Genomic DNA, 20,306 nt, shown 5'->3' on the forward strand with positions numbered 1-20,306 from the left:
CAACCCAAATGCCCATCAATGATAGACTGGATAAAGAAAATGTGGCACATATATGCTATGGAATACTATGCAGTCTAATACAGTCTTTACATGACATTTAAATACTTTGTTCCACTGATTTTCTATTCTGAAATACATTTTGTGCTGTTTTATTTTTAAGCTTTATAGCTTGTCTCATTACTTGGTATTCTAAGTCTCCGATAATTATTATTTTTTTAATTTTCAAAATTTCTTTACTATTCTTATCTGTTTTCTCCTAATTAAATTTGCAAAGGTCTTAAGAAGTTCTAAAATAAACTTTGGGCATTTTATTTAGAATTACATTTTGTATTGGAGAATCTGAGGAAAATTTAAATGTCTTTTGTAATTATATATCCGCATGCTTAGGAATATGTTATATCTATCCAGAAACTTGTTCAAGCCGTCTTCAGTCGAGTGTTAAGGTGTTCTTCATATAGCTCCTACTAATTTATTGTTAAATTTCTCTCTCTGTATTTATATTTAGTGTACATAGATATTTTTATTCAAACTATCATCTCATTAATATATTAATAGAAAAACAAATCATTTGTATATATCCATTTACGATCAATCTGTTTTTTGAAATCTGAATTTTTAAAATACTTTTTCACTTGATTCTGGTGGGCTTCTTAAATATATCATCAAATAATGATAATTTTGTCTCTACTGGATGATAATTTTTTCCTAATAGATTGAAATCATAGTTTTGCTTCCATCCTTTTTTGCATAGGATAAAGTTGTTACAATAATGTTAATTTTGGGTTAATAGTAAGCATCATTTTCTTTACTTTAATGGTAATGCAGTGAGAGTTTAAGCTTGAAATAGGTTTGCTGTTGTTTGAAGCATTCTGTATCTCATTATGGATTTTCTTTATTCCTGGTTTACCACTAGATAGATAATAGATAGATAACTGTTTATAATTTTGCCAAGTATCTTTCTTGTGTCTATTGAAAGATCATTTAAAAGTTTTATAAAGCCTCATTTGTAAGATATACTGTCACCCCAGTAACATTTCCAATACTAAACCAGTGTTGCTTTTCCTTGTTTAATAATGTTGCATTATTCTTTTAATATAAGCAAACTAACCTTGGAGTTTAACTATTACTTCTATTTATTTTATGAATTCCTTAAGTCCATTTTTACATGTAATAAAGTGAAAATATACTTTATTGAGATGCTTAGGGTAGTAGGTCAGGCTTTTTTTGAGGGGGGTAAATTTGTGACTCAGTGTATGAGTCATTACTGAGGGGAAAAAATAATCACTAAAGACATTGTAAGTGAACCAGAGTAAAGTTATGTTCCAAAAATGACGATAGAGGAAGTTGTGGAATCGTTGTATTTTCCTCATTGCAATGCCCACCAGGGAGTTTTCTTCTAAGTTCAGCTGCAAGATATCCACAGGCCACATGCGATAACAGATTAATTTAGAAGGATATAGGACAGGAGATGCAGCTCATCAGCAGGGCAGCATTGCTCATTTTTCTTCAATGTGAGTTGTACTTGCAGCTTTCAGTTAGAACAGGGATGACATGCAAGATGATACCTATGTTGAGTGAGCGCAGAAACCCACCTGGCTTAGAAGCCTGGTAACACAAGTCATCAGTAGCTCTTGTAATAACTCCAAAGGCATAACTTTCAGGGTCCCCAAAAGGGACAGTCCCAGTCACACGAATCACTGAAATGGTAGAAGCTCAAAGACATGGCTTCCTTTCATGCATTTTTTGTTCTCTCGATCCAAATGACATTTTCCACTCAAGGATCATTTTACTACAAGCAACGTGGCCTAAAAGTATAGTAAACATTCGACCTTTTCCATGTTTTCAGAACAGAGCTATAAATTAACCAAAGTACAAATTATCATTCAGAATAAAAGTTTACTTAGAAATACAGTCTGCCCTCCATATCTGCAGGTTCTGCAGATGCAGATTCAACCAGCCATGAACTGAAAATATTTTTAAAACACAATAGAGAGTAATAATATAATAAAAATACAAATTAAAAACAATACAGTGCAACAACTGTTTACATACTATGTACATTGTATTAGGTATCATAAGTAATCTAGACATGATTTAAGTATACTGGAGGATGCATAGAGATTATATGCAAATACTATGCCATTTTATAAAGGACTTGAGTATCCCTGGATTTTGGTATCCACAGGGGTTCTGAAATCAATCCCCAACAGATACTGAAGGACAACTGTATGTTCTATTATTTTTGGCATAATTAAATATATACCAATGTAATGTTGTTCATCCTGTCTATGTAAATTAAAATTCCAACTTTAAACCCTATTTCTTCTTTTGTTCTTCATTTTTTCACAGGTAAAATATGGAAATTATGCTTTTGTATGGGATGCAGCTGTATTGGAATATGTGGCTATCAATGACCCAGATTGTTCCTTTTACACCATTGGAAATACTGTTGCTGATCGGGGATATGGAATTGCATTACAACATGGCAGTCCTTACCGAGATGTTTTTTCACAAAGGTAAGATTTGTGTATGACCAAATAAGGGGAGAGATGAAATTTAGACAAAGAATATCCATTGGTTACCCGATCTGGTTTATTACATTTTGTTTCCTTTGTTAGGAGAAGCACAATAAACAACAACAACAAAAAAGATAGTTATAAGTGGTTGTTCAATAAGACACTTATTACCTAAAACATGAAGTATTATTTTTCCCATAAGTAGTGGGAGAAATAATGCTACATAAAACTGGTTTTACTTTCAAAAAATTGATATGGTAAAGAAAGTAGGTGTGTTAGTTATTTCTATTAGAAGTAAACTAGTAATCTAGTCTGAATTTTTAGTAACAAATGTCACAGAGTTAAGAAAATGAATTCATTCTAAGAATACAAAAGCATAACATAAACTTCAGGACCAAGTTAAAGTTCTGATGAACTGAAGCACATAATGACAGGGATGTTTCCACCTGAATTTTGCAAAGGAAACAGTTAAGATTTTGGAATTCCCCACTTAGCATCAAAGTATACGGTAGATTTTGTCATGGAAATCAAGGAGATAACTTATTAAGACATTATATCCATTTTCAAATAAGAATGTTCTATGATAAAGTAGTTGTTTACAATGGAAGACTTTTAAATATATATTTTAGATTAACAATGCATATGAAAGACTTGGGCCTGAAAGGAATGCACAAAGATTACTGCATTTCATTCTATCTCCTACCAAACAAGCCTGGACCTAAGACAGATTAATACCTTCCACGTAGAAGTATATCCTATTTTATACTGAAAGTACATTTTGTTTAGTTTCTAGATTTTCTTCTACCTATTCTCTAGAATCTAATGATAGTCTAAGAGGGCAGTTCCAGATAGTACTAAGGCCGTAAATTTCAAACAATTTGAGTTATATTTCTCCAAATTTTAGGATAACAAAACAGCCAGGCATTTTGTGTGTATTTTTTTAAAAGAACTAAAAATCAGTAGTTCACAATTTATGCCATAACTCTTCCATTAGCAAACCATAAAAATCTAAACCTCTCTCATGACATGTAAAATGAAGTTAGATTAATTCTAAGGTCCTGTATTAGTCAGCTTTTCTGTGTAGAAAACAACTCTAAAATATAAGTGATTTAGAAAAGTTACTTCTCATTCATGAAACAAGGCTGTAATTTGGTTGTGCTCTGCTTCAAACTGTGGGTCAACTGCAGGTCTACTCTGTGCAAGCTTCTCATTCCAAGGCCCAGGCTGAAGAAGCCGACCTAACAGGGACATGCTGTTCTCACTGCAAAGAGCATTTGCAAAAGAGGTTGGCAGAAACCTGCAGTGTCTCCTGTGCTTCTTGCTTGGATGTGGCATATGTTCCATCTGCCCACAGATCACAAACCAAAGCAAGTCTCATGGCCAAGCTCAAAATTAATGGAGTGGGTAAATGTACTCCACATACAGGGAAGGAAGGAGTAAAGGATTATGAATAGACTGGACGCAGTGGTTCATACCTGTAATCTCAGCACTTTGGGAAGCCAAGGCAGGTGGATCACTTGAGGCCAGGAGTTTGAGACTAGCCTGGCCAACATGGAGAAACCCCATCTCTACTAATAATATGAAAATTATCCAGGTGTGGTGGTGCATGCCTATAATCCCAGCTACTTGGGAGGCTGAGGCATGAGAATCGTTTGAGCCTGGGAGGTGGAGGTTGCAGTGAGCTGAAAGTGAAATACATAGGCATTAACTGAGAAGCAAAATACTAAATAATAATCAATCAAAACACATTTATTGATGAGCAAATTCTCAGAGGAACAAACTACAAAAATCAATTATGCCATAGGGAATCAGTTTCTGTATCATGCCATAGGGAATCAGATTTCTGAATCAGTCTGTAAAGCATCTAGTTGGAGATACAAGACCCATGCACAAGAAACAAAGAACAATACAGACATTTCTATAAATGTGTGTTGATATATATGTATTAATATCAGTATTGTTTATTATTTTAAGTTATGTAGTTAAGGTATTGAAATAATTGAACAGCATGCAGAATAGTTAAGCAAAGGAAAATGAGTGAAACTCTCCAGAGAAGGTAAGCCTGGAACTTGACCTTGATCAGGCAAGGCGAAATAAGGAGAAATAACAAATAGAAGAGACCCTTCTAATTGCTTTTAATTTAGATGTGAGAATGGAAAAGTATAATAGAATAAAAAGGGATCCTGGGTTTCATGGTGAAAGACCAGCAGAACTGTTTAATGAATCCTTAACATTACTCAGATAATTAAGAAAAGGATTATTGATTATTGATTAGTTATGGTTACTTGGCTTTTTCATTACTAAAAATGTTCTTGTTTTTCGGACTTGATTTTCTGGATTTTTTTTTTTTTTTTGAGACATTGTTTCACTCTTGTCGCCCAGACTGGGGTGCAGTGGCATGATCTCGGCTGACTGCAACCTCCGCATCCCGGGTTCAAGCGATTCTCCTGCCTCAATCTCCCGAGTACCTGGGATTACACGTGCATGCCACCACACCCGGCTAATTTTTTGTATTTTGAGTAGAGATGGGATTTCGCCATGTTGGGCAGGCTGGTCTTGAACTCCTGACATCAGGTAATCCACCTGCCTCAGCCTTCCAAAGTGCTGAGATTACAGGCATGAGCCACTGTACCCAGAGATTTTCTGGATCTTTTATGTAAAAAATAATGCATGAACATAATAGTAATTAAATAAATATTTAATAAATTACACCAAGTGTTGCATTTCTTATTAGCCCTGTGATGCTTTACCTATCAGAGATTTTAATTCTCAGAAAATATACTCTAGTGAACTGCTAAAAAGTAATATTAAGCATTGAACATTATTTTTCCTTTGTTTGATATGCAGTATAGATGTTGGCAGTTTAAATTGTTCCTTTCTGTGGAGTTTCTTGATAATGACATCCTGCATCCTGATTCCCTGGACAAATGGAGAGAGGGAAAGCCAGGAAAGAAGCAGGACCTGGCAATCATCAGTGCTGTGCCAGCTCCTCTCTTTATACACATGTGCCACATTAATTTATCACCCAAAACCTCTTGCTAAATTCAGAAAATATTTGCATTTGTTCCATTTTTTTATAGCCATAAGGAAAAAGAGATCTTCCCTTTTTGTTAACTGATTTCAAAAACTATGAAGATCATCAAATTTAACCATTTTTGTACATTCTGGTCAATATGTTTTATACATCGGCATCCAGGGCCATTGATTAAACTAAATAACTTATTACTATTGTGATTATCTTCAATGAAAATATAGTATACTAGGTGATTTTAATAATTCAATATTACTTTTCAGGTGACTATATTTCTATAACACAACTTCTAAAATATTAAGTTACTTTAATATGTAACAAATATTAGCATGTAAAATAAAAAATATATAGTGATACAGTAACTACATTTATTATCTGCTACCTGTCAGATGTCTTCTATGTTTATGTATTTCATAGGCACTTTAGAACAATCATATGAGGTGTTGCACATTTGTTCATTATAGCATTGCTTATTAGTGCATGACTGCTATGCTACAAGTGCATACACTGAGTGGATGAGTCTGCACCTGGACAACTTTTGAATTCAGCTTAGGAGATACGGGTTATAGTGATACACTCACATGTACGATTGTATGTGAGTGAACACACATTGGAATGACTTCAAGGAACCAGTAAGCGCTACAATTTATATAACTATAGAAATGGCTAGAAGAGTTTTGCTTCCTTTTGTGTCCTTTCTGCACATAAACTAGATAACTTGGCAGCAGACGTTAAAGTCAGTCTTTTTTTTTTTTTTTTTTTTTTGGTCATCAGATGTGTGTGTGGGGGGGGTAAGTAAGGCTTGCAGTGAATTCTCTACCTGACACTATTTGTCATCGGATGTTTTATGTGGTACTCACCTTGTAACTTCTTAGTTTAAAAAAATTTAGTCATATGTTGTCTCATTAAAGGCGTTTAAGAATGAAGAAAACTGAATTTTTCAGGTTGCCTTCATCGTGCAATAAATAAAATTAACTCCAGTGTTGACTTCAGAATCTTAACGATGCAGAAAGCTAAAAAGAAAACCAAAAAGAATGAGCTCACGTCTGTTCTCAAATCTTAAGTGGATATTAGGAAAAACTAATTCATTAGTTTAATTTTATAGTTCATCCATAAAGAGGTCACATTTTGCTTATTGGCTTCTAGTCCCTAAACTTGGGATATAGAACTACCCAAAGCACAAAAACAATTACATGTTCCAAGTTGCGTGGAGAATAATTTTTCTTGGATTCATGATAGTGACACATACATAAACAGGTGTTCAAAACTAATCACAGAATTTGAGAATTTTTGGAAATGGAATTAACAGTATCTATCCTCTTTCTGACAGGGATGAAAGTAGTTCACAGGAATAAACAACTGGCTTAGAATCACAAAAAGAAGCAATAAAAGTGGAAAAAATTCAAAATTTCTGATTTCATATCCATTTTTCTGGTCACTATACGTTCTATCTTCCCTTATATTTCTTGTAAAAGCATGTAAGAATAATGTCAAGCTTATATTCTTATATTGTCCTTACTACATGCTAGACTCTAAGCTCCTACACATAATAACCTGTGAGGTAAATACTGTTGCTGTCCTAATTGTACAGACCCAGAAACTGGGACATAATGAAGTAAAGTAACCTGCGCAAGTTCCCGAAGCTGTCGATTATTAGAGCTGAGATTCAAACCCGGAGTCTGGCTCCAAAAATTGGGTCTCTTAACCATTCTGCTATACTGCTTTTCCCAAAAATGACATATGCTTTTAACAAGTGTGTTTCAAGTAAATACTTAGGGATTCTCTTTCTATCTCTCTCTACACATGCACGCATGCACAGACACAGACACACACACAGTAGAATTAATCACAATCCTTGATCCTTCACCAATACTGTCATTATTGGTCCATAAATAGCTACTTTTATTCATTTATTTGGTTAGTTTTAAACTCCTTAGTTGTAGTCTTTTTTCCTATTAACTATTAGAATATTTAATTTAATATTATAACTATTGGAATTATTTTCCTATTAACTATTAGAATATTTAGTGCTTTCTTTTTGTATTTTTACTTGGATTCAAAAAGAGAATATTAGATCTTTTTAGCTCCCTCTATCTTGATACTTCTTACACTTTACCTCTTGGGTCCTACCTCCTGTTGTTAAGCTCCTGAGCTCCTTGAGTTCACGCATGTGTTTGTACATCTCTAGTGCCTACTTTCTTGTTTAGCGTGCAGTAAGCATTCAATAATTATTTCATACATGATAAAAGATCTACTTAATTTTTGGCTAAAGGTCAGCCCATTTACTTATAGCCAGATAAACCTCTATGCTTTTTGCTAGCTTGATAATTTCTAACGTCTTCCTTTTTATCATAATTATTTTTTCTTTCTTGGTTTCTACAGCTTTTCATCCAACCAATAAAAAAGCTAAGAAAAAAAAAAAGCTAAGAAGAAAAAGAAAACAAACACAGCACCTGCCTACCCTTCTTTCCAACTCCCTACTGTAATAATTTTTATGCATTCATTCCCACAAGGAAAGTAAAAAACATTCCTTTAACTTGAAAGCATAATCCTAATCCTTTAATTCCCCAATTGGAATGGGGTGCTTTCCAAGCATTCCGTTCACCATTTGGGAAGGGGAAAAAAGCAGCCCCTATTGATTGCCCACTTAGTGCCTCCAGGATTGGTAAACAAATGGCTTAAACTCTGTATTCAGCTGGTTAAAAGAATCTCTCAGAAAGGTACATAAAACCAGAAGTTAAACAGTTTACTGGCTTCCCTTTAGAGATGCAAAATATAAACTAGCCCCAAGCTCTGAGAGCAGAAGTGATGTTACTGAGACACATTTGTAAACATTAAGCAATATGAAAGTATACATTAAACCATGTAGTATAGACAACACTTGCAGAAAAAATTTTAAGGAAAACGAAATCAGTGAAGACTAGAATAAAAAAGGTTACTAGACTTGAGCAGGGAGAATTCAAGAATAAATCAAATTTGGATATGAGAACAGGTGCAGGTAAAATAGGAAAACATGAGAAATTCACATAAATAAAAACAGTCATCATGTGTTGAAAGGATGATGAGAAGGAACAACTTGACTGGAGATAATATTAATCGAGGGATTTAGGTAGAGAAACTAAAATTGAACATGACAGACTATCAACAGCTGCTAGTTATAAAGCATCTACTGCGCTAAACACTTGATATGTTTCATATACTGCTTGCCACAACTCTGTGCATTGCATTTCATAAATTTGAGGAAACTGAGCCTCAGACTTAAGTATCTTGCCAAATTCACATAGCTAATAACAAACAGATCTAGGACTCAGGTTGAAGCTCATGTCCTTACTCAGCACCCTCCACCAGCTTTGTGGGGCTCTGAGAAGAGAAATATCTGTACAGAGGAGGATTTGAGGAGTCTGAGGTGTTAGGTTAACTATTCATTGAGGAAGGCCATTTGCAAGGCTGCTGTAGTATTCCAGCTGGGAAGCAGTAAGAATACTACAAAAGAATGATGAAAAAGGATTAGAAAAAAAGATAAGTCTGGAGAAGGGATAGGGACAACTTGGTGAAAAATCAAAGAAGTGCATAAAATCCGGGAACCTGAATGAGAAAGGCTGTGCAGATTTCAGTGGCCACAAACAGCCCCCTCGTTTCTCCTACTTCTTCCAGCTCTCTAACTTCTCCTTCTTGGTCATCTATTACAAGTTTGCATCAGCTCTATTTCATCATTTTTAGAAAGGCAACGATTAATTATTTTAATTATGATCATTCACTGCCCAGTAAACAGATAATTATTTCTAAGAACCATACAGCCTACAGATTTCTATTCTGTTGTTACTCACATCACAGTCACAGATTCCTATTGATATTCTTCTTCTCTCTCACAATACATCAGATTTTTTTTTATTTATATATATATATACACGCATGTTTTATTTGTGTGTGTATATATAATAATATATCTATTATATATATTTATACACATATTTTTGCTTTAAAAGAATGACATTTTATCCTATAAAATGTGAAAGGAAATTATTTTCTTTTCTCACATAATACACGTCTATTTAGATAAGGACTACCCTCTGGAATCCATACAAAGGAATATGCTCTTCCTATATCAGAGCAACCTCCTCTTTAAAACATCTGTTTTAAATTTAGAATTTTTAATTTAAAAAACTTCAATAAACAAGAAAAATGAGTAAGCTTATTGGTCTATCAATCTTTTTCTGTTTCCTGAATCCTTGTGGAGCTATTTTTATGACAAATATCCTGTGAGTTTTAGTAAGCACCCTGACTGCTACTTCTACTGGAGAATCTAAATAATTTACATCTATTTTAGAGTTTAATCTAAATAGATGACAGAGTAAGTATAGTTAGTGATATTTCCAGTATGTGAATATTTCAAAAATATTTATGGGCTCCATATGATTTGAGATTAGTTTTATTAATCTTGCCAAGCTGTAGCCAAATTTTAAACAATTATAAACCTTTACTTTCAAGAAGCATATAGCATTCTCACTGCTAAGCACAAACATAGGCATCAAACAGCAACCCCATGGGGTAGATTTTTAAGTGATACGTGTTTCCATTCTTCTTGTACTACATCATACAGCATTCGGGGAACACTGTATTCAAGATACAACAGTACCCTTTATGAACAAGCATCTTTATTAGACTTTTCTGGGATAAGTCCTGAGCTACAGGGAAGATAAATGACTAGTGCAAGGTGCAAGGCAGTATTTCAGCTGGATAATAAGCCCACGACGCTGGACCAAGCTGCTTTTCAAGCAGCAAGTCTGATCAGCCATTTTACAAATAAGATTTGTGCTGTTTCTAGATCTCAGTAAATATTGTTTCTTTAAAAAAACCGTTGGTTTACAAAAAGCGTAGTTATTTTACCGATATAATCTAGGTGTTAGTAAAGGCTTTTAAACAAAATATTCCAGAACTTAAAACAACAAATTTGCATTGCACTTGAAAATACACACACACACACACACACACACACACACACACACGCACACACACACACACACACTCTCCAGAGTAATTATCACTCTCTCAAAAACCCTTTTATTCCCTTATAGTTAAATCACATTTTTAACATTCAAAACACTCATTCTACTCAACAAACATAGCCTCAAGACACTTTTTACTGTTTGAAAAATTCAGTCTACTTTTAAAAGGAAAATGTGATGTCATCAAAAATAAAGAACATGCTACTTTTTCATAGACCCTTAAAATATTGTAAGCATAGTGACATCATGGGAATAAACATGTGGGCTTACATAATAATTATGTCAGTAGAGGAAACAATCATAGATTTTGAGCCATGAGTGAGCCTTTGGCATGCATTTAGATAACTCTCTGATTTTTCAAATGTGAAACCAAGAAGGGAAGTGGGGTGCCCTGCCCAGGGTATAACCCTTGATTAAAACCATGCCCTGGAGACCACTGGTCCAGGCTACCAGTCCAGTGTCCCATCCCCTGCCCTGTTCTGCCAGTTCCTTTTGTTTAAAAAAAATCAGTTTTTATCCCTAAAATTTACCAGTAAAATATATGTTTTCACAAACATAGTCATGTCAATATATTACATAAAGGACAGGAATATTCATTAGGAAATAATTTAACAGAGCCATAAACATAACTAGAACATCTGTTTAAAAATTGTCATTACTTCATAGACACAAGAAAATGCAGCACAAAGATGAATAGAGTGCTTTGGAATGTGTTCTCTAACTTATAAAGAAACTCTGCTGTAGCCTAAAATAGGCTGCTACATTCATTGAAAACTCACCAGGTGCCAAGTATCACTATAAAGGCCCTAACTATGTTAAATCATTTAATTCTCATAATAAGCTTGTGAGATAAATATTATTAGCTTTATTTTATAGAAGAGGAAACTAAATCACAGAAATGATTTGAAATTTTCCAAAATCATAAAACTAATAAGTGACAAAGCCAGGCTTTGAACCCATGCTGTCAAAGACTATACTATCCTGGCTCATTTTCCCACAAGTCTAAGAACATGCACCGATGCTGGAAAAGGATAATAAGGATCTAAATTGTCTTCATGACTGCCGGCGTGACTGCCTTCCTTCATATTAAAATGCTGTTGCACATTTTAGTTTAAATGAAATGCAGAATATTTTTAGAAACTTAAATGGTATAACAATACCAAAGGGTCCTCCATTACAGGGAGGGAGAGATCCGTCTGAAATTGAAGCTGTCTTACATCAACTGACTAGAAGTAAATATATTGAAAATTGAAAGCTATGGGAGGATACTGAAATATTTTCCCTTCCTCTCACCTTCCTTTGCTACAAGTTAGCTTAAGACTCTACATAATCAAAACTTTAATTCTTCTTTCATGGAAGTTTTAATTCATCATTACATTTTAATTGGTGGAATTCATAATTGCCTCTTATCTATCTCATTTCATAGCTCTTTGAGCAGTTCAAATAAACTAACATCATAATTGGTCAGACTGTCTACTTACATGTTAAATGTTTACTAATGTGAAACAGAATCTGATACTTCTAGACATGAATTATGGCTAAGATGAAAATATAAGAATTTTTATATGGAATAAGAGCCATTATTCTGTATAGCCCAGATAAATCTAACATAAGCTCTAATGATTTCTGTATTTGTGAAATTAGTTCTCTGTTTTAACACCAATTTCAAAACGAGAAATATATACCTCAATGGATTCATTTACTTTTTTTCTTTTTATTTATCTATTTATTTATTTTATTATACTTTAAGTTCTAGGGTACATGTGCACAATGTGCAGGTTTGTTACATATGTATACATGTGCCATGTTGGTGTGCTGCACCCATCAACTTGTCATTTGCATTAGGTATATCTCCTAATGCTATCCCTCCCCCTCCCCCTCCCCCAACCCCATGGCAGGCCCCGGTGTGTGACGTTCCCCTTCCTGTGTCCAAGTGTTCTCATTGTTCAATTTCCACCTATGAGTGAGAACATGCGGTGTTTGGTTTTTTTTCCTTGCTATGTTTGCTGAGAATGATGGTTTCCAGCTTCATCCATGTCCCTACAAAGGACATGAACTCATCCTTTTTTATGGCTGCATAGTATTCCATGATGTATATGTGCCACACTTTCTTAATCCAATCTATCATTGATGGACATTTGGGTTGGTTCCAAGTCTTTGCTATTGTGAATAATGCTGCAATAAACATACGTGTGCATGTCTCTTTATAGCAGCGTGATTTATAATCCTTTGGATATATACCCAGTAATGGGATGGCTGGGTCAAATGGTATTTCTTGTTTTAGATCCTTGAGGAATCGCCACTGTCTTTCACAATGGTTGAACTAGTTTACAGTTCCACCAACAGTGTAAAAGTATTCCTATTTCTCCACATCCTCTCCAGCACCTGTTGTTTCCTGACTTTTTAATGATCGCCATTCTAACGGGTGTGAGATGGTATCTCATTGTGGTTTTGATTTGCATTTCTGTGATGGGAGTGATGATGAGCATTTTTTCATGTGTCTGTTGCCTGCATAAATGTCTTCTTTTGAGAAGTGTCTGTTCATGTCCTTCACCCACTTTTTGATGGGTTTTTTGTTGTTGTTGTAATTGTGTTTGAGTTCTTTCTAGATTCTGGATATTAGCCCTTTGTCAGATGAGTAGGTTGCAAAAATGTTCTCCCATTCTGTAGGTTGCCTGTTCACACTCTGATGATAGTTTCTTTTGCTGTGCAGAAGCTCTTTAGTTTAATCAGATCCCATTTGTCAATTTTGACTTTTGTTGCCATTGCTTTTGGTGTTTTAGACATGAAGTCGTTGCCCATGCCTATGTCCTGAATTGTATTGCCTAAGTTTCCTTCTAGGGTTTTTATGGTTTTAGGTATAACATTTAAGTCTTTAACCTGTCTTGAATTAATTTTTGTATAAAATGTAAGGAAAAGATCCAGTTTCAGCTTTCTACATAAGGCAGGCCAGTTTTCCCAGCACTATTTATTAAATAGGGAATCCTTTCCCCATTTCTTGTTTTTGTCAGGTTTGTCAAAGATCAGATGGTTGTAGATGTGTGGTATTATTTATGAGGGCTCTGTTCTGTTCCATTGGTCTATATCTCTGTTTTGGTATCAGTATCATGCTATTTTTGTTACTGTAGCCTTGTAGTATAGTTTGAAGTCAGGTAGCATAATGCCTCCAGCTTTGTTCTTTTGGCTTAGGATTGTCTTGGCAATGAGGGCTCTTTTTTGGTTCCATATAAAGTTTAAAGTAGTTTTTTTCCAATTCTGTGAAGAAAGTCATTGGTAGCTTAATGGGGATGGCATTTAATCTATAAACTACCTTAGGCAGTATGGCCATTTTCATGATATTGATTCTTCCTATCCATGAGCATGGAATGTTCTTCCATTTTTCTGTGTCCTTTTTTATTTCGTTGAGCAGTGGTTTGTAGTTCTCCTTGAAGAGGTGCTTCACATCCCTTGTAAGTTGGATTCCTAGGTATTTTATTCTCTTTGAAGCAACTGTGAATGGGAGTTCACTCATGATTTGGCTCTCTGTTGTCTGTTATTGGTGTATAAGAATGCTTGTGATTTTTGCACATTGATTTTGTATCCTGAGACTTTGCTGAAGTTGCTTATCAGCTTAAGGAGATTTGGGGCTGAGATGATGGAGTTTTCTAAATGTACAATCATGTCATCTGCAAACACAGACAATTTGACTTCCATTTTTCCTAATTGAATACCCTTTATTTCTTTCCCCTGACTGATTGCCCTGGCCAGAACTTCCAACACTATGTTGAATAGGAGTGGTGAGAGAGGGCATCCCTGTCTTGTGCCAGTTTTCAAAGGGAATGCTTCCAGTTTTTGCCCATTCAGTATGATATTGGCTGTGGGTTTGTCATAAATAGCTCTTATTATTTTGAGATACGTTCCATCAATACCGAATTTATTGAGAGTTTTTAGCATGAAAGGCTGTTGAATTTTTTCAAAGGCCTTTTCTGCATCTATTGAGATAATCATGTGGTTTTTGTCTTTGGTTCTGTTTATATGCTGGATTACATTTATTGATTTGCATATGTTGAACCAGCCTTGCATCCCAGGGATGAAGCCCACTTGATCATGATGGATAGCTTTTTGATGTGCTGCTGGATTCGTTTTCCCAGTATTTTATTGAGGATTTTTGCATCGATGTTCATCAGGGATATTGGTCTAAAATTCTCTCTTTTTGTTGTGTCTCTGCCAGGCTTTGGTATCAGGATGATGTTGGCCTCATAAAATGAGTTACGGAGGGCTCCCTCTTTTTCTATTTCAGAAGGAATGGTGCCAGCACCTCCTTGTACCTCTTGTATAATTCGGCTGTGAATCTGTCTGGTCCTGGACTTTTTTTGGTTGATAGGCTATTAATTATTGCCTCAATTTCAAAGCGTGTTATTGGTCTATTCAGGGATTCAACTTCTTCCTGGTTTAGTCTTGGGAGGGTGTATGTGTCCAGGAATTTATCCATTTCTTCTAGATTTTTTAGTTTATTTGCATAGAGGTATTATAATATTCTCTGATGATAGTTTGTATTTCTGTGGGCTCGGTGGTGGTATCCCCGTTATCATTTTTTATTGCATCTATTTGATTCTTCTCTGTTTTCATCTTTATTAGTCTTGCTAGTGGTCTATCAATTTTGTTAAACCAGCTTCTGATTTCATTGATTTTTTTGAAGGGTCTTTTGTGTCTCTGTCTCCTTCAGTTCTGCTCTGACCTTAGTTATTTCTTGCCTTCTGCTAGCTTTCGAATGTGTTTGCTCTTATTTCTCTAGTTCTTTTACTTGTGATGTTAGGGTGTAAATTTTAGATCTTTCCTGCTTTCTCTTGTGGGCATTTAGTGCTATAAATTTCCTTCTACACAGTGCCTTAAATGTGTCCCAGAGATTCTGGTATGTTGTGTCTTTCTTCTCATTGGCTTCAAAGAACATCTTTATTTCTGCCTTCATTTCATTATGTACCCAGTAGTCATTCAGGAGCAGGTTATTCAGTTTCCATGTAGTGGTGCAGTATTGAGTGAGTTTCTTAATCTGGAGTTCTAGTTTGATTGCACTGTGGTCTGAGAGACAGTTTGTTATAATTTCTGTTCTTGTACATTTGCTGAGGAGTGCTTTACTTCCAACTATGTGGTCAATTTTGGAATAAGTGTGATGTGGTGCTGAGAAGAATGTATGTTCTGTTGATTTGGGGTGGAGAGTTCTGTAGATGTCTATTAGGTCTGCTTGGTGCAGAGCTGAGTTCAATTCCTGGATATCCTTGTTAACTTTCTGTCTTGCAGATCTGTCTAATGTTGACAGTGGGGTGTTAAAAGTCTCCCATTACTATTGTGTGGGAGTCTAAGTCTCTTTGTGGGTCTCTAAGGACTTGCTCTATGAATCTGGGTGCTCCTGTATTGGGTCCATATATATTTAGGATAGTTAGCTCTTCTTATTGAATTGATCCCTTTACCATTATGTAATGGCCTTCTTTGTCCCTTTTGATTTTTGTTGGTGTAAAGTCTGTTTTATCAGAGACTAGGATTGCAACCCCTGCCTTTTTTTGTTTTCTATTTGCTTGATAGATCTTCCTCCATCCCTTTATTTTGAGCCTATGTGTGTCTCTGCACGTGGGTCTCCTGAATACAGCGCACTGATGGGTCTTGACTCTTTATCCAATTCACCAGTCTGTGACTTTTAATTGGAGCATTTAGCCCATTTACATTTAAGGTTAATATTGTTATATGTGAATTTGATCCTGACATTATGATGTTAGGTGGTTATTTTGCTCATTAGTTGATGCAGTTTCTTCCTAGCATCGGTGGTCTTTACAATTTGGCATGTTTTTGCAGTGGCTGGTACCGGTTGTTCCTTCCCATGTTTCGTGCTTCCTTCTTGTAGGGCAGGCCTGGTGGTGACAAAATCTCTAAACATTTGCTTGTCTGTAAAGGATTTTATTTCTCTTTCACTTATGAAACTTAGTTTGGCTGGATATGAAATTCTTGGTTGAAAATTCTTTTCTTTAAGAATGTTGAATATTGGCCTTCACTCTCTTCTGGCTTGTAGAGTTTCTGCCGAGAGATCTGCTGTTAGTCTGATGGGCTTCCCTTTGTGGGTAAACTGACCTTTCTCTCTGGCTGCCTTTAACATTTTTTCCTTCACTTCATCTTTGGTGAATCTTACAATTATGTGTCTTGGAGTTGCTGTTCTCAAGGAGTATCTTTGTGGCGTTCTCTGTATTTCCTGAATTTGAATATTGGCCTGCCTTTCTAGGTTGGGGAAGTTCTCCTGGATAATATCCTGCAGAATGTTTTCCAACTTGGTTCCATTTTCCCTGTCACTTTCAGGTACACCAATCAGTTGTCGATTTGGTCTTTTCACATAATCCCATATTTCTTGTAGGCTTTGTTCATTTCTTTTTACTCTTTTTTCTCTAAACTTCTCTTCTCGCTTCATTTCATTCATTTGATCTTCAATCACTGATATCCTTTCTTCCAGTTGATCAAATCAGCTACTGAAACTTATGCATGCATCACATAGTTCTCCTGCCATGGTTTTCAGCTCCACCAGGTCATTTAAGGACTTCTCTGCACTGGTTATTCTAGTTAGCCATTCATCTAATCTTTTTTCAAAGTTTTTAGCTTCTTTGCAATGGGTTCTAACATCCTCCTTTAGCTCAGAGAAGTTTGATTGTCTGAAGCCTTCTTCTCTCAACTTGTCAAGGTCATTCTCCACCCAGCTTTGTTCCGTTCCTGGTGAGATGCGTTCCTTTGGAGGGGGAGAGGCAGTCTCATTTTTAGAATTTTCAGCTTTTCTGCTGTTTTCTCCACATCTTTGTGGTTTTATCTACCTTTGGTCTTTGATGATGGTGACGTACAGATGGGGTTTTGATGTGGGTATCCTTTCTGTTTGTTAGTTTTCCTTCTAACAGTCAGGACCCTGAGCTGCAGATCTGTTGGAGTTTGCTGGAGGTCCCTTCCAGACCCTGTTTGCCTGAGTATCAGCAGCAGAGGCTGCAAAACAGCAAATATTGCTGAACAGCAAATGTTGCTGCAAGCCAGATGTGGGATATAATCTCCTGGTGTGCCATTTGCTAAGATCACTGGAAAAGCACAGCATTAGGGTGGAAGCGACCTGATTTTCCAGGTGCCATCTGTCACAGCTTCCCTTGGCTAGGAAAGGGAATTCCCTGACCCCTTGCACTTCCTGGGTGAGGTGATGCCTCATCCTGCTTCGGCTTATGCTCGGTGGGCTGCATGCACTGTCCTACACCCAGTGAGCCCCAGTGAGATGAACCGATACCTCAGTTGGAAATGCAGAAATCACTGTCTTCTGCGTCGCTCACGCTGGGAGCTGCAGACTGGAGCTGTTCCTATTTGGCCATCTTGGAACTGCCCCACCTACTTTTTTTCATAATAATCCGTTCTGCTTCTGTCATTTTACAAAAGCTCTTTATTTTTGAAATGTTAGTAACTAATAAAAATGATCACAATCCAATATGTTTTTCCTTTGTGTATTACTGGCCTAAGAGAACATATTTAAAACTTGCATGTTAATGATATTTTTACTAGTGTTCCACGAGCATGGGATATGGCATGACAGAAGGAGCTGGCACACTAAAAAAAATCATGAGATTTCTACTCTGTAAAGTGTTCTATCTTTATCCAAAATAGTGATTTTGATAGTAAAATTTTTGTTCTGATGATTTTTCTCAATTTTCTGTGTATTTTCCATTAATGAACCAAAATCACTGTAGTACTCTCTACAAAAACCATCATGGCCCTTCTAGGGAGCCTCTTATATTCTTTGTGCTAATCAGCATGAATTTTACTAGTATTAATTTCCTCTTTTCTGCATGTTTTTAGCAAGTGCAGAAATTTGCCAAACAAATTACTTCTCAACCAGAATATATTCAGTAAAGTGACCCAAAATCATTCATTAAGGTAGATGAGAAAATAGACTGGGACTCACAGCCTGTAAATATCAGACCAGCCTGACTCAATTTAGGACAAGGGGAATCATTGAAGGATTTAGAAAAGCCTAGCCATAATCAGAAGCATGCTTTTTGATCAGTTTGAAAAAATATATATGCAGTGAAATAAAAGGAATTGACTAGATGAGAGAGTACCAGATAGGAGGCCATGTTGTATCTATAATGTCTCCAAGAAGGTAGAGATTTGTGTCTGTTTTATTCAGAGATGTATTCCAACGCACCTGGAAGAAAGCCTAATACATAATAGCTGTTTGATAAATATTAGCTGAGTGAAAAAATTCATGAATGAATGACCCAGGCAAAATCAAAGGCCTGACCTGGAGTGAAGGCAAAAGAAATGAAAGAGAAGGAAAAGATATTGTGAACTTAGTGTTGGGCATCAAATGACACAGAAATCAAGGGAAAGGAGGGGCAAAATCATTGTGAAATCTTTAGCCTCACTGGCTGAGAGATGGATCAAGAAGTCATTAACAAAAGAGAAGTCAGAAGAGGAAACTGATTTGAGAGTGAAAGTGCTAATTTTTGTCTAGGTATATTGAAACTGGGGCACTAGAGGATGATATACCCGTATAAGGAAATGTAGGGATTATGACAAAGAAATGACAAAGTAGGGTGGGAATTTGAGAGAGAGCCTGGAGCTATGGTTATTGACTTGGGCAAACTCTCCATTAAAATAGTAAAAGCCAAAGACAGCCCATGGAAAGGGCATAGAGATAAACAGAAAAAGGTTGAGGCAACAATTTGTTTTCAAATGTCTCTTTTTTGCTTTCCTATTCTTTCCATTCTGTGGTCACAAACCTAATTGAATCTCTTAGCACATCATGTTGCCTGTCTCCTGGAAACCTGGGTTATCCTTTTCTCTCCAGACTATTCACATCTAATAATCTGTGGACTTCACCTCATGACCAGCCTTACCATAAGGCTTCTCTAGAAAATTCAGCTCTTTATTATATTTCCATATTTTATCTTCCCTGTACCACTGATGTCACATTTTTGTTAATTAATCATTTCTTGTGTTCATACTTGACATTTCAAATATGTTCTAAATTCTTAGCACACAAAGAATCTATCTTATACTTCCATTTTTATCTTCCATAATAAAGTAGGTGTTCAATGAATTTTTGTTACTAATGTTTGAAGGGGAAAAAATACAACCGTATCCTCACTATGACTACTAAGGCAAGCAGTTTACTAGAGATTAGGATTCATGCTTATTCATTCAAGCAGTAAATATTTATCGAGCAATTACTTAATGATTGAAACTCTTTGATTTATCTAGAGATAAAACAGTGGACAAAACTGACAAGATTATTGCTTTCCTGAAGCTTACATTTTCCCAGAAAGTCAGAGGAAGACACAGACAACAAATAAGAAAACAAATAAATGGGATAATTTCATATTGGAAAATTTTCCTGAAAGAAAATATAACTGGGACAGAGAATAAAGATAGATCAGTGTGGGGGTGGGACACAGAAGACTGTCCAAAGGAAGGAACATTTTATTACAATCTCAAATGGAAAATTTGGAGGAAGAGTATCCGATGCATAAGAAACCACAGATGTAAAAGCCCTGCAGCGGGAATCAGCTAGGAGTGTTTAAGGAATGACTAGGAGGCCAGTGTGGCTCAAAGAGAGGGAACAAAAAAGGCAGTCATATGAAAGGAGAGTAAAGAGTTAGTTGGGCCCAGATATACAAGAGAACCTTGAAAAACATAGTAAAGACTTAAGAGTTTTTTCTAATAACAAAGACAAGCCATTGGAACTTTTTAAAGAAGCATTTATTATCT

At 35.8% G+C, this 20,306-nt stretch overlaps 1 protein-coding gene across 3 annotated transcripts in view; it reads left to right on the forward strand.

Moving 5' to 3' along the window:
* GRID2 (glutamate ionotropic receptor delta type subunit 2) overlaps positions 1 to 20,306 on the forward strand; it is a 1,557,400-nt gene that overhangs the window by 1,380,471 nt on the left and 156,623 nt on the right. For all 3 annotated transcript variants that reach the window (XM_005555440.4, XM_045393369.2, XM_005555439.5), the window contains exon 14: positions 2,350 to 2,516. In XM_005555440.4, the coding sequence (XP_005555497.1) occupies positions 2,350 to 2,516 (167 nt within the window). The remainder of the gene's footprint in view (positions 1 to 2,349; positions 2,517 to 20,306) is intronic.

The sequence above is a fragment of the Macaca fascicularis genome, chromosome 5 (assembly GCF_037993035.2).
Source record: "Macaca fascicularis isolate 582-1 chromosome 5, T2T-MFA8v1.1".
Lineage (NCBI taxonomy): Eukaryota > Metazoa > Chordata > Mammalia > Primates > Cercopithecidae > Macaca > Macaca fascicularis.